Here is a 19,551-nt window from a genome sequence, read left to right as displayed (position 1 = left end):
GCATATACCCGACCAACCAATCACAGCACGCACAGTGCACCGTACGTGAAACTCCCCGCCTCTCTGTTTGTTTGTAAAGCAGGAAGCTATCGCGGAAAGTCACCACGAAGCAGAGTTGGTCCCGAAAAGAAATTCCACATCCACAGTGCTGATTTGGTTTGGCTTTTCCTCGGAGGAGAAATCGCAAACCAGTTATTTGCAAAGTTTGCAGGGACTCTGTTCGGACGTCGGCGCCGACAGCCAAAGCAAACGGACAGATGGTAGCTAGAGGCAGCCGCTAGCTCCAAGCTAACGCAACCCACGGTAACACAGTCATTTAACAAGAGCGCTCCATATGATAAAACAAGCAAGCAGTGTAAAGAAGTAACTGAGGCAGTGACTTATTACCTTGCTGAAGACATGATTCCCATTAAAACAGTGGAAAACGAGGGCTTTAAAACACTCTTCAAAGTACTAGACCTGCGTTACGAGCTGTGTTTTTATGTTTACATTGTTACCTTTTATGTTTACATTCACTGCACATTTTGATAAAAATTGGCACTATTCAAATTAAAACCTGTTCCGAAAGCTTAGCTGACTTTAAATGTATTTTTTTTTCTGTTAGAGTTTTACATTTGAAATATGTTTTCTATGTTGAACATGAGGAAAATGGTCAGAAATGTGCAAATTAGTCTTAAAAAAACAATGTAAAAAAAGAATCATGATAAAATCATCATCGTGATTTTATTTTTAAAAAATCGTGATGATATTTTTGCCGGATCGCCCACCCCTAGGCTACGGTTATTACGCCTAGCGCTATTGTTTGAAATTCGTTGTTGTGCCATACTGTAAATTACACATGATGAGATAACTTACTTGATCCGTTCATTCCCAATCGTTTGAATCAGGTGTGTTGATTGAGGAAACCACTAAGACATGCAGGAGGGCGGCCCCCGAGGACTGGAGTATGACACCGCTTGTAGTGTGTAGTGCGTTCGCTTCGATCATGCACTGCTACTTTTTTTCGCCTGTGTCACGGTTCCAAATACCGCTCTCTACCTTTATGTTTGTATTTTTTTACGACAATTTCTTACAGCCAGTCAGGAGTTGTAAATTAGATATTTGGTTTCAAGTGTTTATTGTAGAATTGAACAGGTATGCATTTGAACAGTTTCAATGTTGCTTGTGACGAATCTGCAGACAGGAGAAACAAAATTACTGGACTGGTATTGCCCGAACAGCCACATTTGGAACCGAGAGTTAGTTAATGTGGAAGCCAGATGAACTGTAACACCGGCGTGAAATCCATTCGCTTTGCCGTAATGAAACCGGTCCATTTACGTGCCCAATTCTTCACTTTTGGCCACTTGGTTCATAGCGGTACTTAAAGAGCTAGTTATTTTTGGGGTGGTGCTTGGTGTTAAAAATTTAAGAACCACCGACCTAAACTAAACGTGACTACTTTTCTGGGTCATGTATGGGGTTCTCTCACATGTGAAATAAATGGGATGTGTGCATCCCGTTTCAGAGGTTTCACTGGATGGGCACAGCCTACCTGGTCTCTCCTTGGCCAAAATCCTGTCCTGGCTCAACGCGAGCTTTTCCTCCTGAATGAACATGCGGTCGATCATCACCATCTCTGCCGAGGGGCCAAGTCTTTGCTGCAATTCAAAAGTCAGTTCAGTTTTCAGGAGGGGGCGTTCGGGACTCCAGGGAGACGTGATCACAGGATTGATTCCGATTTCTGGACTCACCTTTGACTCGGAAAAGAGCAGGTATCGATATTTATCAAGCATGGCTTGCGTTCTCTTCAGCAGCTGGGAGGAGACACTCTCAAATTCATCGTCCACTGTGCACAACAAAATGATCAGGGAGTTACCCATCAGTTTTATATGACAGATTTTGTTTTATTTAAGTTTTCGTGCTGTCAAAACACTTTGTAAAGACGTTTACCTACGAGTGCCCCCCTAATTTTTTTCTTCATGATGATGCTTTTTTTTTGCTTTGTGTTGAGTGCCAAAATTTACATTGCAGGCAACCTTTAGACACACGGTCGCTCGAATGAAATGGGAAAAAAAAACCTCGGACCTCCACACTGAACTAAACCACCCACCCGCCTCCAGCTACTAACATCACTCATGCCACGCCCTTTCGAGGGCCAGTGGGGGGTTGAGGGAGTTAGCCAACACACGGATACTACAGTATGATAAGTAATTGGACTTTGTAAAGCTAGTTTATTTCTTTACATTTTATTGTTTCTTATACAATATAGTGCTATTTTCTTTATTAACACCATGGAACAAAAACAATTTTTTGGAGGGGCAAGAAAGCTTATTGACAGCTGATTTGATAGTAGAGCTGGGTATTGTTTGGGACCTCAAGATCCAATTCAATTATGATTCTTTACGTTACATTTAATTCGATTGATTGATTCTTTAGGTTGTCATTTGATTTCATTCAATATCGATATAAATGCTTTGATTCAGCAAGAAAAATATATACTGTACAAATATATATTATGTCACCTCATATCTTTGAGGAATAAAAAACATCTGATAAAACTTTTCAGAGTAATAACTTATTGGGGCATACGGAGTACAAAAGTAAAAAAAAAACATGCCAGTTCTATATAAAGACTGAAAAAGTTAAGTGCACGCAAACTTAAATACTAAATAGTATTACTCGTTGGAAATGATGAAAATAAAAATTGTGCCTGGCACAGCTCACAAAAGATTTACTTTTGTATATTTCCTGTGGTCTGGATTTACAGGGGAATCAAAAATGACTCAACTATAAGATTTCAAAGTTCTGAAGGAACTGGTTTCACACCGCTGCTGCTTGCTTTGGTTGCCATTTCTTTGCATTTTAGTTGACTGCAGCCTTCGAATCACACGCAAAGCACCCACCCCTATTTGATAGACTTGTCAAATTTGGTACAAGCTTGGTCACAAACAAATTAACGTTGGAGATCAAGGCCCCACTGTATAATTATTGCTTTTGGGAAAAAGGCCGGCGGCACGGGGGTCGACTGGTTAGCACGTCCGCCTCAGAGTTCAGAGGTCGTGGGTTCGACTCCGGCCCCGGCCTTCTTGTGTGGAGTTTGCATGTTCTCCCCGTGCCTGCGTGGGTTTTCTCCGGGTACTCCGGTTTCCTCCCACATTCCGAAAACATGCACGGGAGGTTAATTGATCACTCTAAATTGCCCCTAGGTGTGATTGTGAGTGTGGATGTTTGTCTCTGTGTGCCCTGCGATTGGCTGGAACCTTGTGAGGAGAGGTGGTTGGCATAATGGATGGACGGATGGATGGAAAAGGCCGCCGATCTGTAAGGCTCACGTTACCTTTCTGATAATCTTGAGACGAGTTGGCAGTTCCCTGGTAGAGATGGTAAGGCAGCAGTCGGTGTAGCGTGTCCTCAAACGAGTAAAAAGGAGCGCTGTAGTTCGGGTGAAGCACCAGGCCTTGATGTTTCCTCAGCTGCTCCAGCAACCTGCAAAGGGGAGGGAAGAAATCTTAATCCAAATTCGAAAAAAATAATAAAGAGCTCAAGGAAATCGAGAGAAGAACATTAATGGTACAAGTGTCACAAACCTGGCTTCTTTGCTCGATTCCACACTGAAAGGCATCTTCGCTGTTGTCTGCAATGTGAGATGACAGAGGTTTACCACTTTTAAACAGGTACTTAAGGACCCATTATGTAAAATTGGCTTTTTAATTGCTTCTACACAAATAGTTAGGTCTCTGGAGTGCCAAGTGTGAATTTCAACAACTGAGCCAATCTCTGCCTATTCCTAAAAAATTGTCTGTGAGTGAGAGGTTCTTCACTTCCCTCACAGTATTACAGTGGAGCTATTATAAATATATATATATATATATATATATATATATATATATATATATATATATATATATATATATATATATATATATATATATATATATATATATATATATATATATATAAAATGTATTTATTATTTTTTTTAGGCTGATGCCAATTCCGATATTTCACAGGAAAAAAATTTAATATATAATCTGCAGGGAGAGAGTTCAATTGAAACGGGAGACAAATTTAACACTAATAATGCACATTAAGGATGACTATAAACCTTATCAAAATGTGTATATATTAGGGGTGAAATGGTACGCTAGATCACATTTTGGTTCGGTTTCTTGGAAACTTTGGTTCGGTATATTTTCGATACAAAAAACAGATTTTTTTTTTTATTTTTTATTTTGAAAAGATGACAAGTAAATGGTACATTTTTTTTTTTTTTTTTTAGAAAAATAAATAAAAGCAAACCATTCGGGTGACATTCTAAGAAATTACACCAGAATAAAAAATACACTAACAATAAAGATCTCTTAATTTTGTAAATATTAAGACACTGAAATCTTTAAACACACAGCAGCAACAGCCTATGACACATCAAGTATTCAGGTTAAAGCCAAGTTGTCATTACAGGACATATATACACTTTTTGTGAAAAAAAATACATACAATAACAGTTGTAATTATTGCTAACTGTATTGAAACTCTTTTTATAATGAAATACAGTATCTTTAAAGTCTTTATGAAATTATTTACACTTTTTAGGCATTGAAATCTTTGAATGTTCAACAGCATATTGTAACGGGTTATCTGTGTTGTGCTTGGATTTGTGTTTTGCTGAGTTGTGATGTTTCCGGGGTTCATGAATGCATCGTACGGCTAGCGAGAGAGGCAGCGGAGAACGAAGAACAGAGCTGTTGTAATTTGTTTTTGGCTAAAAAGACTGCTTGTTTCCTCGTCTAAGAAACATTCAAAGTCGCATATTCGTTATGTTAGACGTGTTACCTAAATTGCAGTAGGCCATATATAAACTGTATTACAATATAATGAAAACACCTTTTCAGATTTTCAACATGTTAAAGGTTTTTTTTGTATTATCTTAGACAATTGATGTCAGTTTTACAATTTTGAAGAAGAACAAGAAACTCCCAGGCACAAGAGACACAATAACTGGTAAAAAAACTGATTTTAAAAATATTCAATAGCTGCAGCTTTAATGCTAAGGAAGCAAGATTTGAACCCATAACCTATCAACTGTGAGGCAAACCTACTAACCACTAATTCACTTTGCCACCTTGTTTGTAAATGTTTGCTGTTATTACGGTAAATGACCAAAACAAAATGTTGGCTTGTACCGAACCCAACTGTTCTGCATGGTGAAAGTGTGTCTATACAAATGCAGATCTTCGCTTACTTGAGGTTGTAGAGGAGCTGGGGGCTGTGGAGCTGGCATTTGCGTGACACTGGTGCCTAACACGTGGATCTGCACGCCACCTTTACCAAGAGTCATTCCTCCACCTGAGCTGATCACTCCAGGCTTTGGCTGAATCTGTGGAATTAAAAAAAAAAAAAAGAAAGGAGGTTATACACTGAACATTAGGGATGTAACGATTCTGCCTCAGAGTTTTCCTGTTTTACTGTTCTCTTCAATAAACATCTGAAAAGTGCATTGCCGATTGTGGCTCTCCTTTCACATATGCAAGGACATTGCCCTAACTACCCGGTAAAAAAAATTACAAACATGGACACAAAATGCAGATTCCCATGACAGACAAATTATGTTCCATAAAAAAATGTAACAGGGAACTTCGTAAATAAAAACACACACACACAAACTTGATGTGAGATTCTGTGTTTATATAAAAAATTGCTTACCTGTGCAGGTTGAGTAAGGCTCACAGGAGCGATAGTCTGATTCACCTTGGCTCCAGCTGGTCCCAGGACTCCTGAGACTACCTTTAAGTCACTTGAGGCTGCTAACGAGGCAGAATGTTAGAAAACTGCTGTCTCGCATCATGAGGACGTGCCGGAGGCTTACCTGTAGCAGGACTTGTAATCAGCACGGAGGTGGGCTGTGGCGCTAAGGGCAGCTGGGCAGGCACCGCAGCACCGGCCGATGAGGTGATCACCGCTTTGTCGACAGGCACGTCTTGCTGTACGTTAAACTGGCTGTTGGCGGGAGGCAGAGCCTGCGCCTGGGCCTGCGCCTGGGCCTGCGCCTGAGCTTGAGCTTGAGCTTGAGCTTGGGCTTGGGCTTGGGCCTGGGCCTGGGCCTGAGCCTGAGCCTGAGCCTGAGCCTGGGCTTGGGCTTGGGCTTGGGCTTGGGCTTGGGCTTGGGCTTGGGCTTGGGCTTGGGCTTGGGCTTGGGCTTGGGCTTGGGCCTGGGCTTGAGTGGGCTGTTTGACCTGCAGCAGGATGCTTTGCTGGATCTGGAAGCACATGGCCAAGGAAAGCAGGAGAGTGAGACCCAATGCAAACGGTGACACATGAACTCGCAACTGCAAAGCCATTTTCCCCAACCAGAAGTGAGCCAGGACAAGGGAAAAGTTCAGTGTCTACTGATGATACCAATCAATGCATGGTTTAAAGAGCTGCATAAACTGTAGTACGGCTGCACGATATTGGAAAAACTTTCGACATGCAATATGGTTGTTAAATGTGAGATTTGGAAATTATTGTCGATTGTTAATCTATTTATTTGTTGTTATTCTCATTTTTTAAAGAATCTGCTGTAGCCCAAGGGAGAACAAACATGCCAACCCTACACAAAAAGGCAGCAGAAGAGATTCAAATCCAGAACCTCATAACTGTCAGTTGTCTGAAGTTGGAATGGTTAGAATCAGTTGACAAATGTGGATATCGTAGCTCAATATGTAAAATTCCTTTTAATTTGGTGATTTTACTATGAAACTTTGGGAATAGTGTGAATATGATGAATATGAATGTTGTGACACTTATACAGTCATGGAAAAAAATTATAGAACACCTATTTTTCTTCAATTTTGTGTTCATTTTAATGGCTGGTACAATTCAAGGTGTATCATGTGATTAATACATGGAAAAGGAAACTTGGGAGTTTTGGCAATACACTGCCAGAGCTATTGACGTAAGATATTACTGTAATTGATTTTGGTTATTATAAAAGAAAAAAAAACATGGAAAATGGCTTGATACCATATTAGATCTTAAATTAACCCCTTATGAGCTATTTTTGTTGTCATCATTATTTTTTCCCACACAAAAACATCTTTGCTTATACTAGGCATTTAAAATGAAAAAGAAACTCATGAAACAAGGGTGGTCTAATAATTTTTAGCCATGACTGAATGCCTTAAATAAGATGACAGTGGAACGGTTTGTATTGATTGAGAAATATGGAAGGACGGGGTACAGGTGTATGATGTCTCTAATCTTGGGAACTTTACAGTGTAGAGATGTCACAATATCTGCAATATCATGATATCGTCATGTCATGTCGTCAGTCTTCGTCATGTCACGATATTAATAGCACCAAATCTGTTTAAAAGTCTAAGTTGTTTTCCATTTCTGCAGTTCCAGCACCCTCTGGTGGTTAGTTTATTAGTGCAGTTTAAGTGTCCGTGTTTTTTGGTCATTGTAGGTCATTTATGTATATACATTGAGGTTAATGTTAACTGTACTATTTGAACTGTATGTATAATTAGGAACACGGCTAATTAGCATTGTGTAGTGACATTTACATGCCACTGCTCATGTTTATTTTATTTGTATTTTGTGTTCTAGACAAGCCATACACGCACCCACACAACCAAATTAAAACTGATTATTGCTCACTTGAACAAAACTATGTTCTAACCAATAAAAAGTCCAATAAATCAGTCATACTAGCAATTATTTTTCAACATCTCCATCGGCCCGTTTCAGCCGAACACAGCATAGTGAATGACATAGACCATGATGCTTTGTGCTGCTGAGCCAATAGGAGAGCATGACTGGCCAAGCCTATTTCTTTGGGAATGCTGTTATGTACAAAATCAGAATATTGTGATTAAAAAAAATTTTTTTTTTAATAATATCGTGAGATTTTATACAGCATAGTGAGATGTTAAATATCCCCAACGCCCCCACAATATCGTGATAATTATCGCATCGTGAAGTTTATATCGTCGCATTATCGTATTGTGACATTTGGATATCGAGGCATCCCTATTATTGTGAAGTGAAGAATTCTGGGACAGAATGAGAAAACGTGTTTCCAGGATCGTTTCCAGGAGTTAAAATGTCGGCATTAATTTGGGAATGTTGTTACGGTACTGTGAAACACTGAAAAAACACGGTAATTTGGGGAATATGACAATACTTTCCAATACGTATGTCCTGAATGAGCTGAACATTTTGGCGGTGGAATGGTTGGAATAGGTTGAGGAAGAACGCCTTCTTCAAGTCGCCATTGTTGTGTGAAATCTGTGAATGCTCCTCAATATTCACACAACAATAGTGACCGGAAGAACATGAAATCAAATCTGTGAAGTCCACTACTTTGACTTTGTTGTCTGGAAGAACGTTGAAGGTCAGTAAATACCTGGTGGAGCTTCTCCAACAGCTGCTTCTGCTGCAGCGAGGGCTGGCTGATGGCTGAGAGGGTCTGGATTTGCGATCCCAACAGCGCCAGGTGCTGCTGCTGATCCGCCGTCAGACTGTGGACGGGAAGCTGGGCTTTTAACACAGCGGGGGCCGGTGCACCAGCGGGAGGGGCGACGAACGGGTGCACAAGTGGGGGCTTGGGTGACTGCGACATGGGAGGCTGCTCCTGCTGTTGGTAGGGCGCCGGCTGGGAGGCGGGCCGAGGCTGAGGCAGGAGCTGCACTTGGATCTGCGTTGGTTGCGCCTGAGCCACTTGGGGCTGCGAGGTGGACTCGGCTACTTGGTTGTGGACGATGAAGAGGGGCGGCGGGTGGGACGAGGGCGTGCAGGAGCGCGAGGGCGTTTGTGACGCTGGCTGGGGCTGCGAGGGAGGACGTGACTGCTGGTGGTGAGGCGACTGGATGTGTTGGCTCAGAGTCAGCGGCGACTGCGAGGGCTGGGGGCTGTCGGCCACAGGTGGTGCTGCAGAGTGACTGGTCAAGGCAGGTGAGGAAGACATACCCTGGATCTTCAAGGGCTGCTGGTGTCCACTGGAGGGCACCTGTGGGCGTGGAATACAAAAATGTAACACGCAAGCATTTGGATCACACAAAACTAACTAGAAAGTGCAATTTCTCTAAAAAGCTGAAGAGCTTATGCTGGACTGAAATGCTGTGGAATTAACTGAATTGTTAAATGGAAAATCTGAGACTCAATGGAATTGTTTGAATCGGTCAAGAACTGTGGAAAGAGGAGGTAAATATGTCAAATCACTCTCAATTAGGGGAATTTTCTTGGTGATGATAGGGAAATGTGGGTTATTTGTATAAATAGCTCTGTATATGTCTTGAACAGTTTGACGTTGGAATTGCTTCAGTGATGTGGAATGATGAGAAAAATAGGTAAAAAGTTAAAATACCTCAATTCGGGAACTTCTGCTACAACATGGGAATTACGTTAATGTGATAAAACAAAGTTCCGCAGATGTCATGAATGAGCTGAACATTTTGAAGTTGGAATTGTTTGAAGCAGTTAAATCCCTTAACTGCTTCAAACAAAAGAACAAGGTCAATATGCAAAAAAGTTCCCAAAATGTCGTGAATGGGATGACATTGAAACGGGTTGAATCAATTGAGAAATGTGGACATTTTAGAAGCGTAAAAAAGCGGGCAGAATAATAAATATGCACAGTTTTGACAGGAAAAAAAGCCAAACTAAGACTGAAAAAAATCTTAATTTAAAATGTAACGTTTTTTTTTTTTAAATGCAACTATTAATTTGGGAATTTTGTCAAATAAAATAGAGAATGTAGCAATAAAAAATGTGGAAAATTTAGGAAAGTCAGAAATGTTTCAACGATATCTTGAATTTGGTGAATATTTTGAAGCTGAGGGAATGGTTTGAATCAGTTGAAAACATTTTTAAAGGGTGCAACAATTTTAAACGGTCTCATTCATTTAAATAGGATTTCATGGCATGGAAAATTTGGAATTGTGGTAAAAGTAGACATTCGGGGAATATAGTTTCCAAGATGGCACTGAATGTTGTGAATAATTAGGAGTTGGAAGTTGTGGCTGGTCAATGTGTGTTTATACTCCAGAAAGCTCCTTTAGCTACTTAATATTGCATTCTACTAAACATCAATGTTATAAAACACAGGTATTGCCCATGATAGATCTTCAACTCACACACATAATTGAATGTAAAAACAAACAAATGTAAAAGCTGGAAAAGCCCTATGATTGTGTCTCGTATGGGAATTGCCAAAAAAATGATCTTCAAAGAAAAAAAATCATGATGATAATCTGAGTGATTAGAATTCTGGAGTGATCTGACTACTTTAGGAATGAATGACTTCACTTTTGGGTTCATCCAATATACGATTTAGATGGTTGCGAGGAATACTTGCCTTGGTTTAGTGCAATATTGTCAGATCTGATTGACTGACCGATGAGTCATCGACAGTAACAGGAAGTGAGTTGGTTAAATTTGATTATTGTTAGTAAAAAAAAAAAAAAAAAAAGAAACACCATGAATTTGATGCTTTGACAAGGTCAGCATGCCGTATTATGATACAGTAAACCACAGAGGGGTGAGGGGACCGAGCCCTGCCACAATAGCAAAACACTGCAAGTAGTTGACACCCCACACCAAATGTTTATAATGACCTCTAGTAATAGATGAAACCGTAAATATAGCACCATCTGCAATCCCAAAACAACTAAACATCATTTTAAACTTATGTTACATTATTCTTTGAGATAACTTGCTTCAGATTACTTGATTTCCACCAAAATTGAAGGTTTAAATTTTCATCATGCTCAGGAGCTTGGGTAGCAAGAACTTAACACGGCAATCCATCATTGTTGATCACGCTATTTGGCTTCATTTTTTTGTCCAGTTATAAAATCAACGTTGTTCTTTATTTTGGGATTGAATCCAACATTTGGGCCCTAGGTGGCAGCACACGATTGTGTTGAGCATTGTGAAGATTTGATTGAAGTGAAAACAGAAAGTGTTTCAAGTTTATCTGCATTTTTGCTGAAGAGATTATATACAAGTTTATTGAAAGTCTGAATCCTCTATCATCCTGAATTTTACGTCAACACAACGCAACAGCTGTAGATTCATTTTACCATGTACAGTACATCTTTAAGCATTATTATTGATGAATATTTTGAGATGAGTTTATGAGTTTGAAAAAAAAAAAGGGAAGTGTTAACTGGAAAGACAGGGATTGATACATTGTTACACTATTTGTATGATATTATTGTCTAATCAATCGCTCTTGCGCTGTCTCAATATATTAACAGCCAATAAAGACGTTCAACCAATGAATGGGTCGGGATATAGTTCACTGTATATAGAAAAAAACATCCCATTTGACTTACTTCAAAAAAGCCATATGATTGCAAATCATACGGAACATTCTAAGAGATTAATAATGAAAAAGTCTCATGCTTTCACACAGCAAAACAGTTAAAGTATCACACAGAAGTTGCAAGCGTGTGATCTGTTTGTGCAGTGAAGGAGAGCGACATGGAAGCAAGACTACAAATAGCATGGCAACTAGAAGGAAAAAAAAAAGAATATAACGTCTAAGGGCGGTGGCGGCGGCAGCAAGTGGATGGGGGCTTATGGTAGAGAGCACGTCTACCTGCTTTACCACTGGGGGGCTCTGACCCACCAACGAATCACTTAATTGGCTGTCATGGACAATGTGGGCTGGAGCTGTGATGCTGGTGCTGCTGACGATTACAGACGCAGGTACCCCCACAGAGGGGGTCGATTCGCCCTCTCTGTTCTCCGGCTAATAGTTTAATGTTCCCGGGGTGAGGGAAGAGAGAAGGAGTGACAGGGGGTTGGGATGAGAAGCAGAATGGTGAGCCAGAGAGGTCAGACCAAGGCTGTGTTTGGAATCATGTACTTATTCCCGACTCCCTAATAATCACAATCTAAGGATTTATAGGATGTAGTAGATTAGCGGTATATAGTTCACACACCAGTCATAGGAAAAATACTTTTCAAACACTACTCGGCTTCTCTGTTAGGAAATTACATTGCTGCTGTCGTATAATTATAAAGCACCAGATAAACATTAGATGCTTCACCTTCCCCAGAAAAATATTGAACGAATAAATAAGAGAAACATTAGAGTGGTGCCTTGTGATACGAGTTTAATCTGTTCCGTGCCCAAGCTCGTAACTCAAAAACATCCATCTATCCATTCTTTGAACCGCAGCTGAACAGCTGTCTTCGGCAGTAGGCGGGGTAAACCCTGAACTGGTTGCCGGCCAATCACAGGGCACACAGATACAAACAACAATTCACACTCACAATCACACCAAGGGAAAATTTAGAGTTCTATCAACCTACCATGCATGTTTTTGAAATGACCTACCAACCCATGACCTCTGCACTGTGAGGTGGAGGTTAAAACCAGTCCACCACCGTGCTGCAAGACTCAAACATTTTTATCTCAAATCACCATTCCCCACCAAATGAATGCAAATGCCATTACTCCGTTCCAACAATCTGCCCCCCCCCCCCGACGCAAAAAAAACAAAACATTTGGTGTCTGTTTTTACTAAAGAAATACAGGGAGTCCTCATTTTACGAACGAGTTCCGTTCCTACGCTGGCGATGTAACACGAATTTCCGCGTATGTCGGATTTCACCATTTAAGTCGAAATTTACGTCAAAATAATTTGTATAAAAAAAAAAGGAAATACATTATGATAAAAACCATAAGATGCTGTACTGCTGAAAAGTGGATGGAGAAAGAGGAGAGGAGGGCGAAAAAGGCAAAGATACTGCCAGCACGCAAACAGACACGATCGAGACATTCTGCGCATAGTCATTGCTCAACCACAAGGAATGCTGGTCTTTGTAGTACAGGAAGTGCTTGTATGCGGAAGTGCATTGTTTGGCGCGAAACCCATCGCAAATACACAAGTAGAGGTAAACAAGCTCAGAGAGGCAGCACAAAAGCACACTTTTGGAGCAAGGAGGAAACCGGCTGCTTCATTCATTAGGTGAGTGACATTAATATCAAGTGTTTTATTGACAGTTGAAAATAACAAGCGGGAATGACGTCCATTTGAGTCAACTCTGCTTCGTGGTGATATTCCACTTTAGCTTCCTGCTATACAAACAAACAGGGAGACGGGGAGTGTCACGTACGGTTCACTGTGCATGCTGTGATTGGTTGGTCGGGTATGTGTCAGCGGCTTTGAGCTGCCATAGAGCTAAACTGCATGGAATGTGCCCTGTAGACGATCAAACGATCTTTCGGCTTTATGAGATCATTAACCTGTTAAAGTCCTTAACGATCTAATATCGTCATATCGCCCACCCCTACGTGGGTGTATTAATACGTTTTGGTATGGCATGTTCGGTTCGGTCCACTTTCTGGACCGTACCGTTTCTGATCAGTTTTTACGCACTGTTGACTGTTGCTCGAGGGAGAGGAGAGTGGCAGCACCAAAGAGGAGCCAGTACGCCAGAAGCCGTGATAAATCATAAATGCGTGGATAAATGGCATTATTATGGCATACGCAAACAAGCCAGCTCCAAGGTCCCCCCGAACACTGAGGTCTCCTGTTTGGGAACATTCTGGCTTTCCTGTAAATCGCCGATGGGGAAAGGTGCGTGTATAAGTCCCAAAGTTGTGTGCCGACATTGCTACATGGAGATCGGTGGCTATGTTGCAGGTAGCACATCTAAAATAATGCCCTTACAATGGCTTTGTTCTCCGCTGCTCCTCTTGCTAGCCGTACGATGCATTCATGAACCTTGTATGCATCACAACTCAGCAAAACACAAATCCGACCACAACACAGATAACCCAATTCGTTACAATATGCTGTTGAACATTCAAAGATTTCAATCCCCAAAAAGTGTATATAATGTCATCAAGACCTTTTAAAGTTATAGTATTTTTGTTCATTATAAAAAGAGTTTTAATATAGCAATATCAATAATTAGCAATAATTGTAACTGTTATTGTATGTATTTTTTTTTTTAAATCACAAAAAGTGAATACATGTACTGCAATGACAACTTGTCTTTAACTTGAATACTTAGATGTGTCATAGGCTGTTGCTGCTGAGTGTTTAAAGATTGCAGTGTCTTAATAGTTTACAAAATTAAGAAATCTTGATTGTTAGTGTATCATTTTATTTCTTAGAATATCACCGGAACAGTTCGCATTCATTAATTTTTTTCTAAAAATGCACCGTTTACTTGTCTTCTTTTCAAAATAGAAAAAATTAAAAAATTAAAAAAAAAATTTTTTTAAGTTTTTTTTTGTACCGAAAATATACCGAACCGAAGTTTCCAAGAATCCGAACCGAACCCAAATGTCATTTAGCGTACCGTTCGTTACACCCCTAATGTAAACGTAGTCACTATGGTGCTAGGGACAAAATGGAGGAGGAGGCACGGGCGCCGTAAAGTCGAAACGTTGTAGGTCGCGTGCGTCGTAATACGAGGACTGCCTGTATAATAAAATATAATGTTTTATGTTCTTATAACAGATAACCCCACATACTTGATGTTCGGCACCTGCATATTCTCATATTTGCAGTTTTTTTTTTTTTTTTTACAAATCTAGAAACTTTTTTGGGGGTGAGGGGGGTGGGTTTCACTTGCCCCAAACCATCTTCTCTTGGTCGTGACAAACATATTAAACCCTTACTGTGGATTGAGTTTATTTCCACCATAGATTGCTCGTATCTCAAGTTTGTAGCGAGGTCAAAACACACAAAAAAAAAATCATCTGAATGATGGATCATAGCTTTAAAACATTTTTCTCACTTGTATCTCAAAGCACCGTGTAATGTTTTAAGCCAAATGTATTTTCCAAAATTAATACAAACATAGAAATTTATGTCCATTTATGTTGTAATGTTTTGCTCTATTAATCCTTAAGATGTTTTCGCTTCATAACTCATGAATTTTTTCTCACTCTGAAAATTTCCTAAAACGCAAACGTATTTTCCCGTATCAGCACAACGCATCCTGGATATCTTCCTTTTCTAGCGACCGTCTGTCGTTCACCACTTTTCATTATTATAGAGGGTACTATAAAGGATTGCTTATGCTCACTACAACTTTCAAACAGCACTACAAAATAGCAAAGCCACTATACAGGGCACAATACTGTCTAATGGATAGGGACTGATTCCCAACACAGCCCATTCTGCGACAATGTTAATGAATGTTTTAGGACTTGGCGTGCCAAGAGGAAGACACTGACCTGCTGGAGGAACATCTGCAGAGACTCCTGGCTTAGGATCATGCTCGAGCCCTGGTTGGTGAACAGGAGCCTTCCTGGGCTGTGCTGAGCCTGGTGGGAGACCAGCCCGACCGCGGTCACCGGCGAAGGCGAGGACATGGACGGAGCGGAGGACGATACGGTGGTGACTGCGGAAGGACCTTGCTGCATGGAGAGGATCGAGGACTGCTGGGCAGCCTGCTCGGTGGAGCTCCCCAGTACAGTGACGCTCTCTCCGGGCTGCACTTGTGTTATGGTGGCTGCCATCGTGGCTGCTCCGGTGCTGATGCTGCTGCTGCTGCTGCTGATGCTACTACTGCTGCTGCTGCTGCTGCTAGGGACTCCACCTGACTGGGCTTGCAGAGCTGTCTGAAGGCTGACCGCCGGGCTCAAGCCCTCCATCTGACCTAGCATGGTCAGGGAGTTCTGGATGGGCATGCCCTGGATGACCGTTGGGCCGTGTCCTGAGACGGTGTGGGTCTGCGCCTGGCTCTGTGTCTGTGCCAGCGAGACCGGCATCTGAAACAGGGTAGGCGTGCCCATTTGGCCAGGCTGAAGCTGAATAGGTGCCGAAAGAATGTGGGCTGCCCCAGGATGTCCCTGGGAAGTCAACACTTGACCCAAGTTGATGTTCTGGTTCGCTGTTAAAATCTGGTTGGCAATGAGCTGCCCCCCAGGGCCCTGACTGGTTATGATGTGGCCCCCGGGGTGCTGGGTCAGGATCTGCCCACCTGCTTGCAGCTGTGGCAGGAGGAATTGGTGGTTCTGACCTTGCAGAACCGTCTGAGAGGGTATAACGATGCTGCCTGATTGATTTAATAAGTGTACGCTGAGCGGCTTGCCCGCCGCTTGCGCCGATTGTTGCTTGAACAACGTTTGCTGGAACTGCGAGCCTTGTGTCGTGGCTTGAGTGCTAAGTACAACGTTTGAACCTGATTTTCCAGTCAGAAAAGTTACATTCTGAGCTGCAGAAACAGGAATTTGTTGCAACCCTAGGGCCTTGGTGGTGTCGTTCTGCAGGTTTTGGGTTGTCGGCTGCTGTTGTTGCTGTTGTTGTTGTTGCTGCTGTTGCTGTTGTTGTTGTTGTTGTTGTTGCTGCTGCTGCTGCTGCTGCAGCTTGAAAAGTTTTGTTTGGTGGGCTCCTCCCTGAGGAGGTTTAGGCTGAATGGGTGTTGGTGTGCGCTGGATAATCACGTTGTGCATGATTTGGCCTGGAGTTTGAGACTGGGGTGCCATTCCCGAACTCAGGGGCGTACTTCCAAAGCCCAAAAGTCCAGCAGGTGCGGTCATGGTGCCGCTACTGGTACTGTTCGTACTGCTCACAACCGCGGCCGGTCCATTTAAAGCTGGAGATCCCAAAGTGGTTTTGTTGCTTTGGATGAGAAGTCCACCTCCTGACGCCCCGAGCCCCGTCTGAGTTGTCGCCCCCGAAACCTCCGGCCCAGACTGATGCAGCTGGTAGCCACCCATGGCTTTCGCCAGAATGGGCTGCCCAGACTGATTGATAGTCATGACTGTGGGTTGACCCACAACCTGAATCTGTCCAATCCCCAAATGTCCAGACTGGCTCCCGTTAGGGAGAGTTTGAAGACTTGAAATTGGTTGAAGCGTCACATTTCCAAGGCCCACGGGCTGCATGAAGGGCTGAACGCTGATGGCCTTATTCATAACCTGTGGTTGGATCTGAAGACCTTGTTGAGCCAGCACAGAGCCCAGCATGTCAGCAGTGGCATTCGGGGGAGTAGTGGTGGAACTTTGGGCCGACCCAGGAAAGATGGCCGCCGCACCCCCGACACTGATGCCTACACCGACAGCCGCGCCGCCGGCTCCCGAGAGGTTGGCGTCAGGCAGCGTCTGAACCACTTGCGGAAGACCAGGAATCCCAAAGGATTCCAGGTCCAGCTCTGCATTGGCTTCTTGTAAACTCTGCTCGGTGATGTTAGCCTCAGCCAAACTCTGCTGCAGGATGTCGCAAGGCTCGTGGTTCGTCCCGATGCCGTTGCTCCCGCCTTCCCCGTCGGGGGAGCCGCCCAGGATGTCATCCTCTTCCAGGAAGTCCAGGTCAACGCTGACTCTGGGCAGACCTGCCGCCTCATTGGCCGTGAGCTGAACTGTAGGCTGGACCTCTGGAACGTGGCCCTTGAATCGGGGAGTAAACAAGACGATAATTGAATTGGAATGGCCATTTAGATGATTTAGATGTCTGATACTGAAAGTACCTGTCATGACACTCATTTTAAAAATACACAGGTTAACTTGTCCAAATTCAATCTACTCATACCTTGTTGGATATAATCTACCCACTTGTATCTTAGTTATCTTCTTGTATTCTTCTACATTTTTGAATTTTACCTACCTTCTCATAAGCCTCCTGTGGACAAGGGTTGAGAATTAGCACTCGAGTTAAAACACCAAATGCACCTATTTTGTCCAATCTCTTTGTAATGTCCTTATCAAATAAACAATTTCTATCGATATCCTCAGATGTAAATATCCACAAACAAGCAAATCAAAGCCTGTAGGTGTGTTAGTGGAGAGGATAGGCGGGGGGGGGAGGGGATACGGACTTGCATGCTACAGACAGACAGAAAACAAGGTGGAAGGGGATTGGGGGATTTTACTCACCCCGGTGGTAGAGAAGAACGAGCTGGTGGGGTCACCCGAACCATCCAAAAGGTCGTCAGTGTCCAACTACAGACACGCCCACCCAGGAGAGGATAGACAGAACCCCCAAGGCCCCCCAAAACCAGCAGGTAAAAGCCACCAGGACAGGGAAACAGAACATCGGAGGAGGTGGTGGGGATCAGGGGTAGGCAGTGGCAAGGAAGAGGACAGAACATAGAAAAGAGAACCAAGATTGTAAGGAACCAGCCAAACGTTTAAGGAAAGAGAGGCACAACGACAGGGTTTTGCAGACTTGGGAAGCGTTAGTTTCTCATTTTTGTGAGGAAAAAGGGAAAGGACAGACTGAACCAATGAACAGTGCATTCAAAAAGCAAACACAGCCAAAACAGTGGGAGGGATAAGAGTAAGCAAAAAGGGATGTGACTGCAAGGCGCATTAACCAACAGCTTACTACCAACAGTAGCTGTTATATCCTGATTTATTGTTTAAGATTTAAAACGATGGGGGTCATTCAAGGCAGGCAAACACGGTATGTAATGTTTATATTTGTATAATTGGTTGTGACTAGGCGTGCTCAAATCTATCGGGCACTGATAATGATCAGCCGATCATCGTGAAAAATTATGTGATCGGCATATTCGATCAAAGCCTTTTATTGCCGATCAAAGAATCCGATCACCCGCAGCTCATGCGGTGTGCTGTGTGTAGTTTGCGTCTCGTAATATATGCCATGAAAAGATACCTCGCGGGGGGAGCATGGCCACAAGTTTCATCACAAACAACTTAATCCGACATTTGAAGAACAAGCAATTGGAAGACTATGGTGAGTTTACGAGGCTCACTGCATTGAAGCAGCAGCAGCAACACTGAAACGGCAGCTAACGCAGCCCATGCTGACCAACTCAAACCTATGTCAGCGCTGCAGGCAAAAGGCAAAGCAAATAACCAGGAAAATAATGACATTTATCGGACTTGATAACCAACCATTCTCGGTGGTCGAAGACACCGGATTCCGCTGCCTGCTCGCCCATTTCGAGCCTCGCTAGCTACGTGCTACCGGGACCCAAATACTTTACAGACGTAGCTCCACCAGAGAGTGTATTGTCGCATTGAAAGTTTCCTAAAAGGCCTATTGTCCTGTTTAAGTTTTACAAGTGTTAAATGGAGCTCGGATGTCAGTCCTGTGTCGATGATGAGTCTAACTAGGCAGTTTTTTGTTCGCATACTCCTTTTCATGACAATGTTCGAACGAGGCAAATGTATTCCAAAATGTGTTATACATGATGCGTTAATTTTTTCTCGTTGACAAATGCGCAAGATAGTTTGCCTATGCACAGGAAACCAAGTTCCTGAGTCGTTTCAATTTAGGAACTCATTGAATAGTTTATTCGCGTGAAGCCTGCATGTGACTATTTTTTCTACTTTGATTATATTCTGAACCATGCAATGTTTAGGTGACGTGATATTTATTTGACTTTTTGCATAATTAAGTATTTTGAGACTGCTGATTATTTTGATCTGTTAAAAACTGTGTTACTAAAAGCTGGATTTTCAATTATCTTTGTGACTGAGTAATTGTTGTATTGTGCCAGCAAGGGTTTTGTATTTCTTCATGCTTTTGAAAATATATATATATTTTTGTCAAAATTACGGCAATAATATGGCAGGGTTTTTTTCAGAAAAATTATTGCATAATAGCAGTCACCATAATTAATGTAAAAATATACAGCTATTCC

General features: G+C 42.3%; 1 protein-coding gene across 8 annotated transcripts in view; it reads right to left on the bottom strand.

The window, feature by feature from the left end:
- The window catches only part of bicra (BRD4 interacting chromatin remodeling complex associated protein), a 28,918-nt gene that overhangs the window by 3,248 nt on the left and 6,119 nt on the right, over positions 1-19,551 (bottom strand). For 3 of the 8 annotated variants that reach the window (XM_086034947.1, XM_086034948.1, XM_086034945.1), the window contains 9 exons: positions 17,816-17,881; positions 15,173-17,329; positions 8,372-8,974; positions 5,849-6,239; positions 5,686-5,783; positions 5,225-5,359; positions 3,570-3,616; positions 3,320-3,468; positions 1,535-1,828 (listed from right to left, as the gene is read on the bottom strand). In XM_086034947.1, the coding sequence (XP_085891073.1) occupies positions 1,535-1,828; positions 3,320-3,468; positions 3,570-3,616; positions 5,225-5,359; positions 5,686-5,783; positions 5,849-6,239; positions 8,372-8,974; positions 15,173-17,329; positions 17,816-17,881 (3,940 nt within the window). Of the gene's footprint in view, positions 1-1,534; positions 1,829-3,319; positions 3,469-3,569; positions 3,617-5,224; positions 5,360-5,685; positions 5,787-5,848; positions 6,240-8,371; positions 8,975-11,569; positions 11,723-15,172; positions 17,330-17,815; positions 17,882-19,551 lie in introns of all 8 variants that reach the window. The other 5 variants (XM_086034952.1, XM_086034953.1, XM_086034950.1 and 2 more) reach the window with 5 other exon arrangements.

Source organism: Filicampus tigris, chromosome 7, assembly GCF_054856515.1.
Source record: "Filicampus tigris isolate MCC_2025a chromosome 7, RoL_Ftig_1.0, whole genome shotgun sequence".
NCBI lineage: Eukaryota > Metazoa > Chordata > Actinopteri > Syngnathiformes > Syngnathidae > Filicampus > Filicampus tigris.
Note: the sequence above shows the minus strand (reverse complement) of the source record. Positions and strands in the feature narration are given on the sequence as shown.